The sequence below is a fragment of the Vigna radiata genome, chromosome 2 (genome assembly GCF_000741045.1).
Source record: "Vigna radiata var. radiata cultivar VC1973A chromosome 2, Vradiata_ver6, whole genome shotgun sequence".
NCBI lineage: Eukaryota > Viridiplantae > Streptophyta > Magnoliopsida > Fabales > Fabaceae > Vigna > Vigna radiata.
The window spans coordinates 336,578-358,801 of NC_028352.1; the positions used below are offsets into that span (position 1 = coordinate 336,578).

At 36.4% G+C, this 22,224-nt stretch overlaps 4 protein-coding genes across 7 annotated transcripts; 1 reads left to right on the top strand and 3 right to left on the bottom strand.

Annotated features, from left to right (window-relative positions):
- The first annotated feature begins 1,278 nt into the window (after positions 1-1,278).
- Positions 1,279-4,478, top strand: LOC106756608 (serine/threonine-protein kinase-like protein CCR4). Its single transcript, XM_014639101.2, has one exon. It carries the CDS (start codon positions 1,592-1,594, stop codon positions 3,944-3,946), a length of 2,355 nt encoding a protein of 784 aa, XP_014494587.1. The 5' UTR covers positions 1,279-1,591; the 3' UTR covers positions 3,947-4,478.
- Positions 4,479-4,830: 352 nt separating this feature from the next.
- LOC106756222 (receptor protein-tyrosine kinase CEPR2) lies at positions 4,831-9,562 on the bottom strand. 3 transcript variants are annotated; one of them, XM_014638545.2, is made up of 3 exons: positions 8,826-9,562; positions 5,568-8,256; positions 4,831-5,337 (listed from the first exon to the last, which is right to left on the bottom strand). In XM_014638545.2, the coding sequence occupies exons 2-3, from the start codon at positions 8,122-8,124 to the stop codon at positions 4,970-4,972; spliced, it is 2,925 nt and encodes a 974-aa protein (XP_014494031.1). In that variant the 5' UTR covers positions 8,125-8,256; positions 8,826-9,562; the 3' UTR covers positions 4,831-4,969. The 3 variants fall into 3 exon arrangements, with proteins under 3 accessions (XP_014494031.1, XP_014494030.1, XP_014494029.1); XM_014638544.2 differs by having other exon boundaries at positions 5,568-8,246; positions 8,808-9,562; XM_014638543.2 differs by having other exon boundaries at positions 8,808-9,562.
- A 445-nt stretch (positions 9,563-10,007) lies between these two features.
- Positions 10,008-14,663, bottom strand: LOC106777981 (exopolyphosphatase PRUNE1-like). The gene is made up of 12 exons (XM_022787338.1): positions 14,086-14,663; positions 13,781-13,965; positions 13,474-13,554; positions 13,349-13,390; positions 13,204-13,248; positions 12,652-12,738; positions 11,986-12,112; positions 11,693-11,773; positions 11,211-11,321; positions 11,071-11,135; positions 10,754-10,859; positions 10,008-10,324 (listed from the first exon to the last, which is right to left on the bottom strand). Exons 1-12 carry the CDS (start codon positions 14,543-14,545, stop codon positions 10,224-10,226), a joined length of 1,491 nt encoding a protein of 496 aa, XP_022643059.1. The 5' UTR covers positions 14,546-14,663; the 3' UTR covers positions 10,008-10,223.
- Positions 14,664-16,366: 1,703 nt separating this feature from the next.
- On the bottom strand, positions 16,367-21,208 carry LOC106756226 (RNA-binding protein 24). 2 transcript variants are annotated; one of them, XM_014638551.2, is made up of 6 exons: positions 20,688-21,208; positions 20,362-20,494; positions 19,611-19,749; positions 19,177-19,213; positions 17,876-18,164; positions 16,367-17,778 (listed from the first exon to the last, which is right to left on the bottom strand). In XM_014638551.2, exons 1-6 carry the CDS (start codon positions 20,868-20,870, stop codon positions 17,738-17,740), a joined length of 822 nt encoding a protein of 273 aa, XP_014494037.1. In that variant the 5' UTR covers positions 20,871-21,208; the 3' UTR covers positions 16,367-17,737. The 2 variants fall into 2 exon arrangements, with proteins under 2 accessions (XP_014494037.1, XP_014494038.1); XM_014638552.2 differs by having other exon boundaries at positions 16,367-17,798.
- Between the last annotated feature and the right edge of the window lie 1,016 nt (positions 21,209-22,224).

Below are 22,224 nucleotides of genomic sequence, written 5' to 3' on the forward strand. Positions count from 1 at the left end.
AAACTTAAATCCTTGTGTTATTTTAAAATAAATTTTCTATATGAAAGTTCCTTACATCAAGTTATTAGAACAAATTTTAAATTTGACCAGAGATTTTGTTGGTTGGTATTGTTGATGAATCTTTGACTTTGTGGTATATAATAAGAATTTGCATGTTGAATGATTTGACATCTTCTTAACAAACCTTTTTAATAATCTTTCTAATTACTAGTCACCATGTGTATTCTTATTAGGCTATGTTAACTTCCATATAAGTTTGGTTTGGCTGAAAGGTCAGAGATATTAGTTATTTGTACATCTTAGAGTTAGTGAGTGAATAACATTATTTGGTTGAAAGGTCAGATATAAAAGTCATTCAAGAATCCCTCACTCCTCAAAAAAATTTACAGTTTCTGATTCATAGCATGGTAAGAATGGTACCATTTGAGTGTGGAAGATGAAATTCTCTTTACTAATAAATAAAGGAGTGTTTTGTACGTAGAGTGGAGGATCACAATCAAAACATTTTTACACATTTTTTTTATAGGTAGTTAAATCTCGTTTTTTATCTGAGTTGTAAAGTTTTCTCAAGTATTTGGTATTTCAATTTTAAATTGTGTGGATGAATTCCAGTCCAAGGTATTTTCACACTCAAGTCAATAATATAATCTATTAGTTATCTCAGTAAAATTTTAAATTTACAATATATGCAATCATTTACATTCTTATTTCATATTTATATTTATAGATTTCAAGATGAACTTGCGATTAGTACAATCATAATCATGCTCAATATATAGTAAATACATTTTCCTTGTAAACTCGATTATAAATTGTATTTAAGGTTTTTTTTTTTTTTTTGAATTTATGGCTGCTTAATCACTTCATAAACATGACCACTAATCGTTATAGTACATTAATCTTGCTTGCTTGATATATAGAGTAGTCGTGCGAATACACAGTACAAATATTTTTTTTTATAAAACAAAAAATCATAATCTTTATACCATATTATCTTTTGATCCCAAATTTTACAAGTGATATTAAAATTAATTATTATATAAGTATCATTATTTTGAAGATTAGAATTCTATTATGATTTAAAAAAAAAAGGTATTTAAACTGTTTTTATTTAAAAAAAAATATTGTGTAAGTATCGTTGTGTTAAAAAGTATTGGTTGTGATGAATTAGTATAATGTGAAGGTGATGCTATGTGAATTTGTTGTTATCCTTGTTAACCAAATTGCATGGAGAAAAAGAAACTACGTAGCAGTGATCCATCAAATTTATGTTATTATAATATAATTGTCAAGTAATTATTTTAATTATAAAAAGTAATATATTTTTTGAGTGAAATGACCAAGTAGCATATAATTTGGAGAAGGAAAACCGAGTCAGAGAACATAGATATGTAGACTCGGTCATGCATAGGTTGCTGAGTCCTAAAAACGACAGTGTTGTTTCTGTGTCTGAGTGTGACTATTGTAAAACCGCGTATAGCCTTTTGCCATTCTCCTTCTCATAAAAACCTCTTATCACTTCCCTTCTCTAATCACACTAATAGCTTCACCATGAAATTAATGAATTCTTTTACTATTCATTTACAATTCAATGGCAGCTTTTCTCCTTAATCGCTCCTTCTTCTGCCACCTTTTCCTTTTTTGTTGTATTCCTTCTATAAACACACTCTCCACTGTTTCCATTTCTCAAACCCCCCATTCAAACCAAACATTTATTTGCGTCTTGCAACATCCAAATCAACAAGGACAATCAAATCTCAACTGTACAACCTTTCCTCGGACTCAGACTCCGTCTTTTACGCTTGATGTCAATCCTAACGTTACCTACTCTCAGATTGTGGGCGGCAACGGCTTTGTATGTGCTTTGGGGCCATCGTCTTCTTCCATCTCCATCATGGGGTGTTGGAGATTCTCTGCCAATGCTACTACTGTTCCCTATAAGCGCATCTACAATGGACCCCTTCTCCAAGATATTGACAGTAGCCACACCCACGTTTGCGGTCTTGTAAATAATGGTAGTAGTAGCCTTAAGCTTGAGTGTTGGCAATGGCATGACTTCAATTCGAGCAGTGGGAGTGTGAGGAACATGTCAATGTCAAGCATGGCCGTGGGAGAGAATTTTGTGTGTGGCTTATCACCGACGGGGGACGTTAATTGCACAGGCACGGGGAGGGTTAGTAGTAGTAGAGTTGTTGTTGATGTTCCTGCGCCTGGCGGGAATTATAGTTTTGTCGCAGCTGGCTTTAGGCATGCCTGTGTCCTCTCCGGTGATGGTGGTTTGGTTTGTTGGGGAGACATGGAGGGTGAGAAGCCACAAGGGAGGTTCGTTTCATTGGCGTTGGGAGAGAACCGTAGCTGCGCACTCGGGCATGACAGAAGAGTTGTTTGTTGGGGGTCCGATAATTTCACCATGCCGCCCACCTTGAAAGACACTTTTTTTGAGTCAATTGTGGCAGAGAAAAGCGTTTTCTGTGGAGTTGTATCTTCTAATTTTTCCTTGCTCTGTTGGGGTTCTCCATTTTTTGAGTCAGACAGCAAGGTGTTTGAAGATGTCCTCCCTGGACCTTGTAGGAACAAGTGCCCTTGTGGGCCCTTGCCCAACTCTGCCAAACTATGTCAGTCTCCAGACGTCATTTGCCAACCCTGTTACCCTCAAGTGGTTCAATCTTCACCTTCACCTCCACCTCCATCACCATCACCATCACAGCCATCGCTACCATCAAACCACTCTCGTTGGAGCAGCCGAATGGTTGCATTCCTTGTGGTTGGATGTGTGGGGTGCAGTTCCCTGTTGCTAGTCATAGCTTTCTTCCTTCACAGGTACTGCAAGTCTAAACGCAGAGGAAGCCGTGTCCATGATTCTGGCCGGTTGGATGAGTCATCCCACTCTCAACCACAACCCGACGCTGAAGCTGGATCTCGTGTTCTTCAGAAGCGCCTGAGTCACGTGATCAGCATGGGAAATGGGAGCCCTTTGGAGGAGTTTTCTCTGGGGACACTGCTTCAAGTGACCAACAATTTCTCTGAGGAGAAGAGAGTTGGGGTTGGCAGCTTCGGTTCAGTGTATCGTGCCACTTTGGAGGACGGGAAGGAGGTTGCTATAAAAAGAGCCGAAGCTTCATCCTCCACCTACACAGTCTTGGGTGCCCAAGTGGACAAAGACAATGCTTTCGTGAATGAGCTAGAATCTCTCTCCAGACTCCACCACAAGAACCTGGTCCGCTTGGTGGGGTTCTACGAAGACACTAAAGAACGCATTTTGGTGTACGAGTACATGGACAATGGGAGCCTCGGTGACCATCTCCACAAGCTCCAAACTTCAGCTCTAATGTCATGGCCGGTGCGCATCAAGGTGGCTCTGGATGCTGCCAGAGGCATAGAGTACTTACACCAATACGCCACTCCTCCGATCATTCACCGTGACATCAAGTCTGCAAACATATTGTTGGATGCCAAGTGGACTGCCAAAGTCTCTGATTTTGGACTCTCCCTAATGGGACCTGATCCTGAAGATGAGGAGGCTCACCTTTCACTTCTGGCAGCTGGCACTGTTGGCTACATGGACCCTGAATACTACAGGCTTCAACATTTGACCCCCAAGAGTGACGTCTACAGCTTTGGCGTTGTTTTGCTGGAGTTGCTCTCCGGATACAGGGCCATCCATAAAAACGAGAATGGGGTGCCAAGAAATGTGGTTGATTTTGTGGTGCCATTCATTTATCAAGATGAGATTCACAGAGTCTTGGACAAAAGAGTGCCTCCTCCCACGCCTTTTGAGATAGAGGCTGTGGCGTTTGTCGGTTATTTGGCTGCAGATTGTGTCAGGCTCGAAGGTCGTGACAGACCAACAATGTCTCAAGTTGTAAATAACTTGGAAAGAGCATTGGCTGCATGTTTAGCACAACCAACACTCTCTAGGTCCACAACATACTCTTCTTCGCATTAGCGTTATCTTCTTCCTATTTTGCTATCTCCTTTTCCATCACGTACTCTTCACGTTCATCTTCAGCTCCCTGCATTCTGACACAGTCAACTTTTGTATATTGCATCACTTTTTTTTTTTCTTCATTTTTTCATACTAATTTCGACGTCACGCCTCACACCAGACTACTCAATTATATATACTAACCCGGTCCATTTTTGTTTTAAAATTCTGTAATAATTAGTAATTGATGATGACGCCAACAAATGTATCATTCATTCATGATTCTGTTCTGTAGCAAGCAAGGAAATGGAAATTATTACGTGGAATTAATAGTTTGAATCAGTGTGCATTCTAAAGCAAAAAATACACGGTTCACATCCCTCCTTTTCATTTTCTTTTCCTAACAGCTACTGGTTTCTCGGTCAATGTTTCGCTTATTTCTTCACGAGACAAAGTCCAATAGAAGGAAAATTTTAAAAGAGGAGATCTCTAACAAACCAAAATATATGTTCTTTTCAACTTGTTGAATCTTCAGATCTATCGTTGACATGTGTGTTTCTAGACTCTTTCCTTTTGTTTCAACAACTCAAGTGACAAAAGAAGCTTCTTAGGTGCAGCTTTGGTTGATAGAAGAAATGGAAGCAAAGCAAAAAGTTTTTGTATTTCAAACTTAGATTTTTCTTCACAAAACGTCTTACCAACAACAATCTGAACCACTGCTATAAAGTGGGTCAATATTTGAATAAAAAAAATATGAGTTTTAGAAATAAAGATGTTTTTGGAAATCATGTTTTTGGAAATAATAACTTGAAAGAGAAAACCACGATAAAAGGAAAAGGAAAAGGTGAAAAGAGCTTGGGGGTAGTGGTACTATAATACACAAAATACCTAAACACGCAAAGCAATAAAATAAGAAAAAAGGGTTTGGTAGCAACCCTTTAGGAAGCCACAATAATCATATAAATGTATGTCGGCATGGTCATGAAAGTGCTACAAAGTTAGGAAAAGGATTCACATTACAATTACAATTTGAAAAGAAACTCATCAGAGAAGGGCATTAGTGTCTTTGTGATGACGGCATTTTGGAGATTTCAATGCACAAGGTTCTGCATCAATTAGCATCTTAACAACCTCTCTCATGGTGGGACGCACAGAAGGAAGCTTAGTGGTGCACTTGATGCCAATCTTCAACACTTTCATCATATCTTCAACAGACTCAGATGCCACCCTTTCATCAAGAATGTTGAGAATACTTTCACGGTCATTCAGATGAGTCAAAACCCAATAAACAATATCCTTTGCCTCTCCATAATCCTCTTCAATGGGTTCTCTGCCTGTCACTAATTCTAACAGTACCACTCCAAAGCTATAAACATCACTCTTTTCAGTGATGTCAGTGGCATAAGCAAGTTCTGCATCAACCATCACAATATATACATTAACCACATGCTATTGAATTTCAAACATACATAAATAGGAAGCATATGTGAAAAAAAAACTCAAGATTCACATTATCTGATATATTTTACCATTCACAAGTGTACTCAGATGTCTCTGAACAGTTTCAAACATGAACATCAAATGCTTATGAAACATAAACGGTATACTGAAATTTCCCGGGAGAAAGCATTGGCAAACTTACCTGGAGCAATATAACCAAGTGTGCCAGCCAGACAGCTATATCCCAACTGCTTATCAGATTTTTCTGCAAACCTTGCTATACCAAAATCAGCAATTTTTGGCTCATAATCCTCGTCAAGCAAAATGTTGCTGGATTTTATATCCCTATGAATAATAGGCGGATTACAGTCATGGTGTAAATAAGCAATTCCTTTCGCAGCTCCCAGAGCAATTTTATACCTCTGTTTCCAGTCCAAGTCTGGCTTCCCATCTTTTATCTGTCCATGGAGAGCTTGAAATAGATTACCATTTGGCATGTACTCCAACACTAAAAGGTTCGATCCTCCTTTAAGTAAAGAAGCATAGAGTTTAAGTATATTTCTATGCCTGATTTTCCCCAAAATCTCCATCTCTGCAGCTAAAATTTTCACACCATCTATTTTCCCTAGTTGCTTGACAGCCACCATGGCTCTATTTTTCCTCAATTCCACTCGATAAACCTTTCCTGTGCCACCACTACCTATCAAATTATCTTCATCCAGATTACATATTTCATCAGCATCGATATCCACTTGGTGGAAAGATGCAAGTTTCCATTTTTGACTTGTTTCCTTCTGACGTTGCATGCTATTTTCTGCACCATGCTTGAGGCTTCTACAACTCAAAAGCAGCAAACCAGCTAAAATAACAACAAAAGTAGAAGCAATGAGAAAGATAAAGACAAATTTATTAGCAGGAACCCTTGGCTGATCATGACTTTTGGCACAAATCTTCAGATCAGAATTCAGGGAAGGTTTTAGGTTTCCCTCGAAACACAGCCCCTTGTTTCCAATAAAAGCTTTCTCTCCTCCAACAATAAAAAGACCAGATGGAATTCTTCCAGAAAGCAGGTTTTCAGAAAAATCCACCGAGCTTAACTTTATGGCTTCTAAACTATCTGGAATAGAACCTTTAAGTTTGTTTCCAGATATGTTAAGAGAGTTCAATGAGCTCATAAGTGAAATTGACTGGGGGATATTTCCAGATAGAGAATTCCAAGCAAGATTCAAGTCCACTAGTCTTGCACAATTACCCAGTTCTGGTGGTATTGAACCAGTTAAGGAATTCACTTCTACATGCAAAGAGGATAACTGCTTCAGAGATCCAATTTCAGGCGGTATTTCACCAGAGAAATTGTTGCTGCTCAAGTAAAGCTTCTCCAAGTTCACCAGTCTGCCAAGTTCTGATGGGAGCTTACCTGAAAACCTGTTTTTTGTCAAAACTACCTGATTTAAGCTAGTAGACAACCCAATTTCTGAAGGTACAACACCGGTGAAATCGTTATACGCCAAATCAATTATCTTTACATACGGAAGTGCCCAAACCTCATCTGGAATTTTCCCAGATAACTGGTTCATACTGATCCTAAATCTCTCCAGAGATTTACATGTAGCATAAGACTCCGGAAAAGTCCCTGAGAAATTGTTTTGCAATGCAAGCAGAAACCTCAACTTACTTCTTTCACACAAGAACTTTGGGAAATCGCCTGTAAATTGATTCTCAGATATGTCAATACTTTCAAGTGCTGAAAAACGGCCAAAATCTTTTGGAATTGTCCCAGTGAAGTTGTTTCTATATATTGAGAACCCAATGAGATGGTGCATATCTGCAAATCCTATAGGAAGTTCTCCAGAAAATCTGTTTTCATATAATTGAAAAACAACCAAGTTCTTCATATTCCCAATTTCCTCTGGCAGCCTACCATACATGTTGTTTGCAGAAAGGTCAATCTCCCGCAGATTGGTGAGGTTTGCAAGCTCTGCTGGAACCTCTCCTGTCAAATTATTTGAGAAGAGCTCAATCTTGTAAAGATTCTCTAACTTGGAAATTGATCTGGATAGTCTTCCAGATATTTTGTTTCTTGACATATCCAGTGTCTCCAATGCCTTCATTTCATACAGTGATTCTGGAATCTCTCCTACCAAATGGGAGCCACCAAGATAAAGCCAGGTCAAGTTCTTCAGATTTCCAAGAGTCCCTGGTATCTCACCTTCATTGTATGCATTTTCCCCAAGACCCAGTGAAACCAGTCCTGTTAGATTCCCCACCCAGCTAGGGATGCTTCCAGAAAAGTAGTTTGCTGAAAGGTCAAGAATTTGCAGGTTTCTCAGCCCAGACAAGTCTGGGATTGCTCCCACCAATTGATTTCCTGTTAGATTCAACACTCTGAGGCTGGTACACTTGCTTATTTCTGCTGGAAGCTTTTCGGAAATTAAATTTGACGGTAGTGAGAGAACTTGCAGGCTCTGCAAAACTGAGAGTGATGGGAAAATGACACCAGAGAGGGACTTATTGTCCAGTGAGATTTCTGTGACTCTCCCAGAAACTTGATCACATGTAATTCCATAAAAGTCACATGGAGAATTTGATTCATTCCAGGAAGCCAAATAATTCAAGGAGTCCTTCAAATGGTTCTTGAACTGAAAAAGAGCGTGGCTTTCCGACGTCTGAGACACACAAGGCGGGAAAATAGAGTAGAAGGTGAGAAAGAGCACTGCCAATAACTGGAAAAAGGATAAGAGACAGGGCCTCTTGGCCATTAAGACAGGATTGGGGGCAAATTTGTCAGTTCAGATAAGAAATAGAATCATTGGAATGCCAGCAAGGTGGATGATAATATTCGAACTTGGGTGATCAATAAACCATTATTGCAGGGACCATCCTGGAAACAACTGATCAGGGAACAAAATCATGCACTGAGATTAAATTATAAACAAGCTGCACATTAATAAAGAATGCTAAGGAAAAGCAATATGGTGATGTAAGAAATCAAAGAAAGGTGACGTTGGAAGGTCAATTTTGTTTGTATCTGTAGAGAACTATTGCACCGTCATTACTATGATTCTAATCAAAGAATTGAAGAAAGGGATAATGCTTTGAAGTCACTCATTCGCATCTTTGGCACAAAAGAGGTTCTGATCTAATTTGCTCTGAAAGCAAAGCACACATAATATAATTATAGCCAAGTGCAATTTCTCTTTTCTAATCATGAGGGACTATTACTAACAACCCTGCTCTGGACATTAGAATGAAATTGAAATGTTTTTTTAGAAAAGTAGCTTTTCAATCAGAACAGTTTAAACTGGTAGTAACTGTTACAACTTACTATTTCAACCTGAAGGAGTGCCCTTTTTTCAATTCCAAACTCAAAACAAAAGAGCAGAACAAGAAAATGATAAAAGATTGAAAGGAAAAGAATTTCATTTGAGTAGCAAGGATTAACCTGGCTTGAAAAAAGAACCTGATATCTGATTCATAAAAACTGTGCTGGACCTCCAAAGTCTGTCTTCATCTCTTCTTCAAAATGAGAGGAAAACAAAGTCTTGTTTTGTTGGTAGTGTTAGAAAGATTGTTGGGTTAGTGGGATGTGTTGGAAAATGCATAGACACGGAGCAGAGAACAAAAGGGTGTTGACAGTTCCATAGTGTGTGTATTGGTATTGAATTGGAAGTTTCCAAAGGAGTACAATACAAGAGTGAAGAAATCTGTAGTGGAGTAGAATTGGAGATATTAGAGCTTGAGCATTAACTCTAGCACTAACACTACCTCTCGGTAGTGGCGTGTGTGAGTGTGAGACCGAGAGAGAATGACAGAAAAAGAATAGTTTCCAGAAACATATAGCGTGACATTGAAATCGAAATATGCTAAAAGAGTGAAAGAAAAACAGAAAAAGGCTAGCTTGAGTTTGACACCATTTCATAATGTCAAGGAGTGAACCAGTGATTGAGGTTTGGTGTGGGGCAAAAATGCTTTAGAGATTGACATAAGAAGGTGCTATTCTCTCTCTCTCGCAGACACTTCTCTCCACTTGTTCCACCTTCCATTCATTCATTCATCCATCAGCTACTAGTGGAATGGATGGACCACTATAAAGAACATACAAGTACACACCCATTTTCCCATCCACTCATTTTTTTCGTTTCACTGCATCAATAGCAACTTTTTCACGAATCAATTCCTATTCATTTTACTCAATCAATCACTCAATACTCATCCACTTTCCACGAATCTACACACTCCATAATACCAAACAATATACCGAACAAGATACTCGTAAAAAATCTGTTCGTATAAGATAAATCCAACTTCTGCAAATGTTACTCATGCAGTAACATTTATTATCAGTTGATCTTCAGTTTATTTACGCATATAAATATCTTTCGTACTTGTTTGGCATCTTATCCATCTCTTACTGTTGGTTGACTTACAGATTTATTCATCAGTTCTTAAAATTTATAAATAAGAATCAAGCGAAGCGAAATCGAGCTGGAAAAAGAGTATATTATGTAATAATTTTTAGTATTTTTGTGAGCTATGCATGGATAAGAAATGAAAATTGTGGATTATTTCATTGAAAAATGTAATTATTGAGAATAATAGAAACATGATTGGATATTAAAAAATTGTACTGGTGTGGCTCTGCATAAGTTCAAGCTCAATTAAACAATAAGGCCTTTTTCTTCATTTCTTCTGTTATTTCTGTGCTGCTTTTTCACTCTCTTTAATGTAATCATTGCACGTAAAAACATCGTGGCTGCGCTGCAGTATAAGTTAATTTTCCCTTTCTGTTCTGTTTAGATAATGAAAGAGCAATGCAGTGTAGAGAATCTTGTTTTGTTATAAAGAAGTAATTTGGTAGCTAGGGTTTTGGTATCCCAACGAACTCTTGTATGAGATGTTCAACTATTTTTCTTGATGTAACCTTATCGATCTCGTACGCTTTCATCTCATTCTTCAGACCTGCCATCCACCCACAAAAATGTTATCACTCTAATCTTCATTGCATATTCAAGAACATAACCACAAATTATACTCGCATCCTTCAAAAAATACTCCTTACAATGTAAAACTTTTGTTTTATTCCACTCACCAAATTTTAATAAAAAGATTTTATTCCTGGATCTCATTGATTATTGTACCATAAACATCATCATAACTTAAATCTGTTCAATTTTTTAATGATGGTATGGATATTAATTATGAAAGGTTGATTATAGATTTAGTTCCTATACTATAATTATTAGTCCTACACCACATTAATTATTTATTTTAGTTTTCTATTATATTTCTTTCTACTTTAAGACATGCAGATTCTTATTTCTCTGTACAGAAACAAAAATAAATAAATAAACAGAAGTCCTTTTTGAGGAAGAAAAAGGTGAAACCAACCTGGAAAGTGCAAAGCTTTGAGTGGCAGCCGGGAAGCATTAAAATCGAAGAAAAAGAGCAAACTCTCTAACAGCTTCGTAGATTCCGTGCAAATCAAAACTTCTCTCTATCACAGTCAATCATATTTGTACAAAGCTTCTTCAGTTTCAGTTTCAATTGCACAGAACACAAACTCATGTTGTTAAATATAATTACTGTTGTTGTGTGTGGAATTTTCCAATACAAGTTTGTTTAAATAATTTAGCTAACTGTTATGTGATGCCATCACAGAAGAAAAGTTATTAAAATAAAAGATGTAAATTCAGAGTTTGATTAACCTTGAAGTTCTTTTCATCAGTAAAGTACCCCGTGACCACAATAAGTGCTCGAAGTTTCTCATACACTGAAGCAGAACAAAGTAATAAAAGTTAGAAATGCATTGCAAATTTGAATAATGGAGGTTTTATGTGAAACTGACACTGAAAGCTTGTTATTTCTTGTGCAAGATTTTCTGCGCGAGAAAGAAGCTGTCCGATTGAAAGTCCTACGCAACTCATGCCAATTTGCAATGACCTTGAATCTCCACTCTCTGCTTTATTACCCCATCAGACAAAAAAGTAAATTTTGTTAACTCTCCTTTGTTTGATTATGTGGTACATGCAGATTGATTGAAACTATGATGTTTGGGATTATGTAAAATTTATTTGTTTAAAAATGTGAGGCAAGAAAACAAACAGAACCAAAATAAACCAGAATGGAAACTACAATACAATTGAAATTTTAGCTTATGAATATGATAATGGTGAAATAAAACATATCATATCTGATGCATATATCTACACTGCCGACAGGCAGAAGAGAAGCAGAGAGAGAGAATTGAAAGTAATGTTATGTCTTTTTATTACACTCATTTATGAAAGGTACCTTTATTTATTTATATATACAAACAAAAGTCAATACCTTGTCCTGTCCACTTTTTGAAGTCCTTCCACAATATATCTGCTACTTGGAGGGAGGAAAGGTCATGCATTTTGTACTTCACTGAAAATCACAAACACTTCAACATACAATACTGAACCAACTTAGAGCTATCAGATACAAAATATATTCAATACAACTTATATATACATGATCAAGTTCAAATATGTTGGTTTTCTAACAAACTTGTATGTTAAGCTCTAAAAAGAAGAAGATTCAACAGTAGCAGTAGCATGTGAACATCTAAATTGATAGAAAATGGTGTGGGGGCATACATAATTGGTAAAAGCCATTGCATCCATAACGACCAGCACCATTGATCAGTAATGAAGCCGTGTACTTATCTTTGGAGGTGCAGCTAGGGTCCCTTAGATTCGCAGTATCCAAAAGAATGCCAGCTAGCTGCAAGCATTCACAGGAATCAAAGATAAGACAAAACTTCATTTTAATTTTCGGGTAGACATGAGGGACACAACGCTCAAACAAGACAAAAAACACTACAAGTCAGGTGAATAGCATGGTGTATTTCAACACCACTAAAATCTCCACGAATCATGCTACCAACTCTGGAATAATAATCTTATTATTGCATGAACCTTCTTTTCTTTCTTTCTCAGAAAAAAATGTTTCTATAATCTTAGAAATCACATTAAAATATCAGAAAAGTTAAGTTCTACACCACAAAGGCAAGAGAGCCTGCTTAGCAAAACCATCGTCAATCAGGGAATTTCTTTTTATACAGTAACGGGTCGGACCAGATTGTAAAAAGTTCAAAACAAGTATAGGGTATGAAAAATTTTCTGGTAATCACTGAAAGGGGTCAAATTTTATATCATATTTACCATATGAGAAAAGTATCTTAGCAATTGCTCCAATGTAATGCGTTTAGTTAAAGAAAATAAGAGGCAGCTCAAAATTTAGAACTAGAAGTTTTTAAGTACCAGAAATTTACTGAATGATTTGCCAGCCAAAATTTCAGGCGAATAATTTACAAATTTGTCTGCTATGGCCGTGCAACAAGAGAATTCCTGTAGAAATGGTTAAATGACAACTGAGACCTTGTAATGATACATCCATGGAAGAAACAAATTATTCTTCTATATCATTCAACACTAGTTCACATGATAAAAAGATCTTCTGCTAACACTTGTTCAGCTGTGTTAATACTTCAAGTTGAAAGCTCTAAGGATGATAAGTATGGGTGAGAGCATCATTGGGTAGTATGGTTTACTTCATAGATTCATACAGTTCCCTGTAAATATGTGCAGAGTTCTAATAACAGAGGGAGTAAAACCTAATAAAGTAAAACTATAGTCATCAGAGTAAAAAGAGAATAAATATCAAATCATCAAAATTTAAACATGTAAAAATTACAGGTACCTAGATGTTGAACTTTTAATATATAAAGATTAAAACTGAAATTGAGGAAACTATGATAACCAAAAATACACGAAGAGATATCACTGAAATTGTCTGGAGAATTTAAGACCAACCTCGCCTGTGATGACAGTTTTAACCCATGGATATATTGTATCACCCTGAGAAATAAGAGTTTTATGGATGGTATGCATTAGTTCTTAAATATGAAAAAAAAAAAAAAGTGTATAGAATGGTTAAAAAAAGGTGCAGTAAATTAACCTTTCTGCAGTGAAAATTTTCAACCACAGCATGCTTCAATTTCTGCTTTCAAAAGAACATAATATCAGTAATTCTCTACGATTATAACCAGAGCTGAACATTGTGTCCACTGCATAATTTATTACCTCTTGCTTACTGTTAATCTTGCTTCCCTTCAACAGCACGATGTTAAGACTTCCAAATAGATCATAGTAACCCAAATCAATCTGTCAAATTTATTGATATAATTAAGCATTCTTTTTGGAGTGGACACACAGGAAAAAGTTCATAATTATGTGTTGCTGTGTGGCTAATGTTTGTAATGCAGGGGCATTGCAAATTGGAGTTTTAATAATATCCTTGGTTTATCCCAAACACAAATAGCAGACCTAATTTGATGTAAGTACATTTTTTTTCTAAATTATAATTGTAGAACAGTCTCGTCAAACTTACCTCATCTGCAAAAATTAATGATGACTGATCAATATGACATGAATCAAGCAACCACTTGAGTTCAACATGCGAAGCAAGATTTGCCCGGTTGATGTTAATGATTGGTACTGTGCAGAACTGATCGCTCTCTGAAGTTACATCTAGGTAGAAGGAATACGTGATGATTGAAGCCACAGTTCCTACATCTGTTAACAGTTACATTTAGAATATATTATTCCATAAAAAAATACTGGTCAGGAAAATCATGGATTCATGTTCACAAGATTTCAACTTATGTCAAGATTGTGTTAAGAAATAGAAATTACCAACACCATCTGAACCCATTACTACACGCAAGAATTTGCCTGGTACACCAGCATTGACATCATCCTTTTTTGCTTTCAAATATGCGTTTAGCTTTTCAATGGTTTGACATGATTCAACAATTTCCATTTCCGGTGATACTCCAGTATAGTATGAAGCTGCAGACAGTGGAAGTAGAATACTCGATAGCTTTTCTTTTCTTCTGGTGATAGTGTATGTCTTTTCTGTATTGGTTATTGCATGATGTTTTTCACCAGCTTCAGGAGTGTGGTGGCTGTGGCCATATCCAAGATGGTCTGATTTAGTTTGTTCAATGAACTCAGGTTGAATATCCAGTTGTATAAATGGAGTAACTTTGCTGGTTTTTAACCACTTCTCAGATGGCGAATGTTCAGAAGACTCTTCCTTGAATCCTGAGACTGATGAATTCTCTGCTGACAACTCCATAACCTCTTCAGACATATCTGAGATACGATGTTTTCCAGTATGGTTTCACCAATATCTGATACATATAGATATACTCTTCCTCTTTCTTACATAAAGTCCAGAGCATTTGAGAATGCTCACTAAATTAACCTTGCAGAACAAGAACCAAAAAAAAAAGAAGCATTTGTTGGATTCTCCGAAATTGGGAGACACCGATTAAGCGCTTATTATTTTTTCGTGAATTACTGTTATTCTATTAGCTTTGTGAAACACAACAGAATATGCCTGTGCCTGCCTATGTGAGTAAGAACACAGCAGGCCTTGGCCGCTTTTATTTTTCTATCTCTCTTTCTTAAAGTGTTATAAAAATATGATTCATGTTCTTATCATATTCAATATTTTCATATTATTTAAAAATCGAATCAAATATAATTAAAATACTCATTCATTTTTCTTTATCTGATGTTTTTTAAAAACAATCATATTGGATAAAGATCTAAAATGAACATTATTCGAATGTATCAGATAGTTTAGTCAAAAAATAAACTATCATTAGATATTTAGGATTGATATCAAGAGCTACGTTAAGTAAAAGTTAATATAGTTTTTTTTTTTACTATTATTAAAATCCAATGTTAATAGATAATATATTAGATTTAAGAACAACTTAATTGATAAGGTTCTACAATAAATAATATCTCAACGTATGAGATAGCCCGCAAAAAAAATAAACCATCATTAAATGCTTAATGTTAATGTTGAGCTACGTTTATTAGAAGTTAATAGTTTTTCTTTATAATCCATTCTTAATAGATGATGGTATATTAGATTTGTTGGCAGATAGATAATATAATATGATAGATTTGTTTGGAGCACAAGTCTCACCTTAAGTAATATGTAAAAAATTATAAATCTATTATTTTTTAAGATTTTGAATGAAAAAAATAAGTCATACTTTTTATTTAGGTTTAGCTTCAGTACTATTTAGAGAAAAAGGTTTAAATGAGAAAATTCCTTATCGTAAATTCATTTTAATCGTTCAATTTCTATTATTCAGAAACTTTTTTCTGTACATGAGACCAACTAAAATTTTAACAATTTCACTCATTTGCAAACATAATTACAATCATAGCTTAAGAAGTAACATTGAGAAAGCTTAAAAAAATAAAGAATGGTGCACTAATGAATAATGTAATTTGTTACATTTTGGGCTCAAGTCAATATGTGTAACAAATTACCTTCTATTTACCAAAAGTCACAAATACAAAACAGGCTAACTAAAACGTTGACATATTAGTCAAACACAATTGATCACACATAAACCAAGTACAAAGTTATGTTATTGCTAGAAAAATATGAGATATTTTTGTTCATTAGAGGCTTTGATCTACTGTCACGAATTTTGATTCATCATTAATTAGTACTATTGTTAAATCTATAGTAGATTTAATTGCAACATATGCACATCAAGCTACGGGGAAATTGCAAGTTAAGATCTTTAGAGTTCATATAGAAATTATGCTAAAAAAAATACAGAATTGAAGCAACACACCCTTCTAAAATATCTCTGACGGACTAACTTTAAAGTAACACATTTCAAGTTCCATGGAACATCACCTTATACAGTGGACTCGACAACATTAGAACTTGTTAAATTTCAACAATTTCATATAAAATTGTATGAGTTTCCGAAGTACTATTTGTTAAATTAAGTTAAAATAATACCAGACAAGTGTGCTTTGGATTACCTAAATCATGAATCTATAATAGAAAAGAGGGATCTTGAAAGGTTTGTTTATGATGTGTAGGGATTGAAAATAAAAACTAATTTTGAGGTTGAAGAGGATTGCAACAAGGTTTAATAAACAAGACCTGTGTGTAAACCTCAGATTTAGCACATATAATTAATAAAATGTGTTTGACTGAACATTGGTAGAAGAATTAACTTGATTTGCTTATGTTGACATAGGTTGAACAGAAGCAAGCATAATATGAAATTAAAGACATAGTAGAATGAGTAGCAAATCCATTCTCATCCGACATGGATAGAGAATGAAATCCTCCTACTTCAGTATTCCTAATTACAATCCAAACCATATAGGCTTAAACATATAATTAATAGAGTATCAAGGTCCATCTCGATGTAAAAGTTGGCAGATAGAAAAGCAGGGAGAAGAGAGAAAGAGAGAGAGAAAGAGACAGAGAGTGATGAGATTCACCTATGTCCTAACCATGGTTGGTGAGTAAGTGAAGAACCCAAGGGAACCAAAATATCTCCCAGGGTTACATGCAAGTGTTTTGAGTTGTGCATCCATTGATGCAGTTCTCAACATGATGATGAAATCTACTACTTATGCTAAAAGGGAAAATAAAACACTATCCCTCCTAAGGATTAGTGGATTGGGCTTAAACTCCCATAGTTTAGCCACATTGAATTTACAGGAAAAAGCAAGAAGAAAAAAACAGTAGTTAGATATTATCTCCCCTTACCCAAAGGGAAGATTGTGAATTGATTGGTTGGTTAAAACTCTTTTTTGAGAAAATTGAAATGAAGTTGAGAAAACATATTTATAAAAAGACATGACTGATCCTAAAGCTAATGCCTAAGACTAGCTAGATGTTACCATACAAAAAAGCTGGGACATCCAATGTCCATGATTGCTAAAAGCTCCTCTTCATGCAGAGGTGATTATAGCAGTGATTGGAGGGAATAATACCTATTTTTGCAGAACTAACTTCATTTCTAGTTCATGAGCTACTTCCCATTTACAATTTTTCAAACCATTCTACACTTTTACTTAGCCCGCCTTGGGCACAAGTCAANAAGATGGTTCTTTTNGGCTCGGCCTTTCCAGGGCCAAGCTTTGCTGTTCTTTTTTTTTTTCCAACAACTCAGCCAGCCATTTCCGGTGGCCGGCTCCTGTTGCTTCGGCGGTTCNCCTGAGGGAACCCTTCATTCAAGATGCAACATTTTTTTGAGAAAAAGAAATGCATGACTCTCCAGATGTGGAGAAACATTTTAGCCCCTACGGGGGGCTTCTTATATATGCTGGAAAAGCCCAAATGCCATTGATGGACTTTGCATTGTGTTAGTGAAAGAGTGGGTGTGTGTGAGAGAGAGAGCACCATGGTTAGGGCAAAGGTTGATGATAATGATGATGATGACAATGATCAGAGACTTCAAGAAGCAACTGGGAAGTTTTGACATAGCTAATTTGAGATGAGTCTCTAGCGATGAGGAATTGGAGCTTGAAGGGACACGGTCACGCCTGCGGCACAGCGAAACACACTGTCAAAGATGTTAGCGCCCCATTTAATCACTCATGTATTGGAATGGGAATGAAAGAAAAGTAGCAGAAACCAAACCTGATTGCAAGGCAGGGGAAGGAGCAAGAGACATGGGTGTTCCGTAGTGCTGGGCATAGGCACCTGCTGCAGTGGAAGCAATCGGAGAATACTGAAAGAGGTGAGGGGCATAGTTCACACCGTAACCCTGCCCTGAACTATAGCCCCCGCTTGTGCCACCGCCGCCACTCCCTTCTCCGCCGTACTGCAGATATGGGTAGAAAGCTGCAGCACCCGTCATCATCCCTCCCGGCCCACTTCCATAAACTGGGTACTGTGCTGTTGCTCCTCCATACACACCATAGTAGCTCTGCAGCATGCATGCCATTTTCCATTTTTCAATTTCCACGTTATTCAACAGTAGATACCACATTTCAATTACTTTATTTATTATAATTCTACCTTGTCAGCAATATTTCGCATCTATTTGATTTATTCACTTATTAATTAAAAGGTGGACCAGCAGCATGGTTTTGTTTGATTAAAAAAATAGGGTGTGCAGTGCAGAAGCACTTGAATTTAGAAGAGTATGAAAGTATGCGTAGCACATGACTGAGAAATGGACCACAAACTCGAGCTGATGAAAGAAAAAAGAAATAATATTGGTGGGGAAAAGACAGGACAGACAACACTTTGACTAAGGCTCACTCACTCATTACTCCTTTGCTTGTCCCAAGGGAGGGAATCAATTATACAAACAGTGCATATGCCACCGACTTATACCACCTTCATCTCCACATTTTGTAGGGTACTATTATGTGTTGTCCAAACAAACACAATTACCACCCTACCCACTCTCTTCTTTTATTTCATTTCATTCCTTTGCTTTATTATCATCCATGTATGCATTTTACTTTTTATTATTTACGATAATATTTAATTGTAATTATTTATTTATTTTATTTTGTATAAAAAATAACTATATATCGTTTACATGAAGTCTATTATTATTCCATACAGATATAGAAACACACGTATGGGTGATTCATCATTTTCATAACACTAATAAACGTTAAAAATGGAACGGGTCTTATAGGTTGTTTTGTTGCTAGTAGTTAAGAGCATGTTTACTTTTGATGAGCCCGGCATCTTCTTTGCCAAATTGCTACGTTGAAGATTTGTTGAAGTATTGAAAATTTTCCAAAAGTCGGTTTAGTGTGATGTAGCATGGGAGGGGGGAAGAACAGTGGAAACAGTTTGATTTCAGGTTTAAAAGGTGGTGTGTCCTAAAAGCTACGCAAGAAAACGCATCCTAAGTAAAAGATTTAGTGTAGAGAAAGAGAAAAAAAGAAAGTAAAAGTGAAAGTAAAAAATGTACAAACCGTAGGGTAAGTGTAATCCGGCGAGTAAGGAGAGTACCTGAAAAATAGCGATAAAAGAATAAGGAAAGAAAAGGGTTAGAACGTGAAGCAATAATAAGAGAGGGTAGTGCAGACACAGTGCATGAATTTGAGAATGTGGAGTTTTCATGCACATGAGAGAGAGAGAGAGAGAAAAAGAAAAGAAAGAGAGGGTTGACAGAAAATCTCTCTCTAGTGCTGCATAGGTATGATGTGTAGGTTGAATAGAGATGAAGTGGGTGGCAATGGCAAGGCAAGGTAAGGGTAGTAAAAAAATATGTTTGGGAGTTTTTGTTGTGAATGAGTTGGCATGCACGTGCCATGATCCCACCTTAGTAGTACAACTGTAGAGAAGAGAGAGAGAGAGAGAGAGAAAAAGCAGTAGCATGCTATAAAGAGTTAAAGCATATTCATACCCATAAACATTATAAGGTATCCCTTGCTGGATAGCATAATGAGGGAAGGTTGCTGCTGAAGGAAAAGCTGATCCAACTCCTCCTCCAAATCCTGTCTGGAAAGAACCCATTACTCTGAAGTTCCTCCCTCCTCCTCCTCCTGCCAATATTAATAATTTATAGAACATCATCAACCAAACAAACACATCGTATAAATGAGTTCGACTTATGTACTTATGTTTGTATGTATAAATAGGTTGTATTTCAGTAAGAAAAAAGAAACATGGCCAAAAAATAACTGAAGGGAACAAATTCAGTGGACGTACTGCTTTGGTTCCATGCTTCTTAGGGACATTTCTTCCATTTGTTTCCCAAAAATATACATGAAATAAAACTCTCTCTTGGATAAAACATAATAGAACTTTCCACTCTGGAAGAATATTCAATCTTAGCTGTCATTTAGCTGTGTTGTCTTCCATTTTTATCAAAGAATATTTCGACGCAGATATCATGACTTGGATTTCACTCAAATAATTTTTGGGAGGAATATCCATTAACGAGCATGTACGTGGGGTATATCGATGAGAATAGTTTGAGAAATATGTTATGGCTATGGCATCTTTCAACGGTGACAAACTAAAAAGACAAGATTTTATGCAACTTATGGGATATCTGATACATTATGTGAATGAGACCTTAATAAAGTAAGAACTGGGATGAAGAAAAAGGAGAAGATAGAGAAGAACAAATACAGATTTATGTATATACGGACCATGCTTTGGGGTTGAAGGCTTAGATCTCTGGACACCCAAAGAAGCAAGGTTGCAGTTAGCTCTCCTACCGTCGATTACGGGAGCAGCATCTACACAAGCTCTCATGGCAGCTTCTGGTTCGCGAAATGTAACCTGAAACGGAAATAATGAAAGAGAACATGTGATATAGTATATATATATATTACTTGGTTTAGACTTGAGATCTAGGTGGGTGGTGGTATGTAATAGGAATTGGACAAAAGAATTAATTTATTGAGGTGTGTGTATAATGATATGTATATAAGCAAAAAAAAAGAGATAGAGAGAGATATGTATATGAACATACAAATCCATAGCCTTTAGATCTTCCAGTAGCTTTGTCAGTGATGACAACAGCCTCCAAGATCTCACCAAACTGCTCAAAATACTTCTTCATGGTCTCCTTTTGAGTCTCCCAGGCCAAGCCTCCAACAAAGACCTTAGTGTATGTGGTGTCACCAAACTGGCCTGCCAAATTAACTGGAGTCATGTTGAATTTTGCGGATCGAGAGAAGCAATGAAAAGACTTGAATGGGTGATCTTAATCTTATTATCCTGTAGCTAGAGTCAGCTGAGCTATGACAAAACTTCCCAGTGTTATTTTGTCAAACAATGAGTGTATAGAGAGACAGATCCAGGTGACGGAGGCAGAAGAAGATGAGAAATAGCCGCTAAATTTAGAGGGATGTTCTCTTGGGTGATGTTGATGAGAATGGAAGAGAAAGAACAGAGACAATTAGGTCAGAGATCAAAAAATGAGAGAGAAAGAAAGAGAGAGAGAATTCGGAGGGAAGAGAAAGCAAAAGTTGGAAAAAGAGGAAAGGGCCTCACATAATAAGGACATGAATTATATACATAGCAGCCCCACCAGCTTCCATTATTCAATCTCTATTTTCTTTTCTTTTCTTTAACAATATCAAATCTCAAACCGGACCACACTTCTTCGGCTTATGCTGCTTCTTCTGGTTCGATCCCATCCATTACCTCATGCATTTAATTATATTTATCATTATATTAATTATTTGCCCTGCATTTAATTATATTTATACATGTTAGTAACCTTACAACTTCTCCTACTTTAACATCACCTTTTAACTCTCTTCAACAATTATAAACTAAAATTTTAACTTTTATTTAATGCCAATATTACACTTTCACACAAAAATTATGCCTTTTAAATTTTAAATTCTTTAATCATAAAGCCTAAGAGGTAAATGAAAGTAGAGATTTAATTTAACAAAAACTCATGATTTCAATCATAAAATGATTAAAAAAAATTGTGTTGGAAAAATACGTGGCCATTTTTCTTACAAAAGGAGGGATAGTTTAGTAATTTAGTTTTCCCTCTCCCTCTCTTCGTATTTTCGGCGGGTGGCTAAGGATGAATCATCCAATGAGAGAGAGGCGGACCGGGTTTGGAGCAGAAGCGAACCGGATGATAAGGTGTGTAATCGACGTGCCTATGATTAAGAGTAAACAGCGAATAGATGTGTGTTTGTGTCCACGCGCAATCATGGGGGCGTGGGAGTGGATGATGCAGCAACTATTATTATGTTCCTTCGTCTTTGCACTTTCTATTATTTTGAGGAGACACGAGGTGTGGTGTGGGGTGCATTATTACCCTCGTATTTTCCTTCAATTACCTATTTGCCCCTCTACCAGCTACTCCAATCCCCATTTTAAACCACGGTGCCTCAAAACGGAACGGAAAATGGCGCCAACAGTGTGTTGGAGGGAAGTCAACGGTCAACTCTCCAATGGCGGTTTGTCATTCACAAAACACGCCTTTCCACGTCAGATCAAATTTTATTTATATACACTTTATAAAGTTATTTTCTTAAATT

Coding starts and splice junctions, on each gene's coding strand:
- LOC106756608 (XM_014639101.2), top strand. CDS start 1,592: ATGGCAGCTTTTCTCCTTAATCGCTCCTTCTTCTGCCACCTTTTCCTT.
- LOC106756222 (XM_014638545.2), bottom strand. CDS start 8,124: ATGGCCAAGAGGCCCTGTCTCTTATCCTTTTTCCAGTTATTGGCAGTG. Junction 5,338..5,567: donor ACTTGGTTATATTGCTCCAG/GTAAGTTTGCCA, acceptor TGGTTGATGCAG/AACTTGCTTATGCCACTGAC.
- LOC106777981 (XM_022787338.1), bottom strand. CDS start 14,545: ATGTCTGAAGAGGTTATGGAGTTGTCAGCAGAGAATTCATCAGTCTCA. Junction 13,249..13,348: donor AAAATTTTCACTGCAGAAAG/GTTAATTTACTG, acceptor CTTATTTCTCAG/GGTGATACAATATATCCATG. Junction 10,860..11,070: donor CTGATGAAAAGAACTTCAAG/GTTAATCAAACT, acceptor TGACTGTGATAG/AGAGAAGTTTTGATTTGCAC.
- LOC106756226 (XM_014638551.2), bottom strand. CDS start 20,870: ATGACTCCAGTTAATTTGGCAGGCCAGTTTGGTGACACCACATACACT. Junction 20,495..20,687: donor GATCTAAAGGCTATGGATTT/GTATGTTCATAT, acceptor TTTCCGTTTCAG/GTTACATTTCGCGAACCAGA. Junction 17,779..17,875: donor TTCCCCTGCCTTGCAATCAG/GTTTGGTTTCTG, acceptor GCTGTGCCGCAG/GCGTGACCGTGTCCCTTCAA.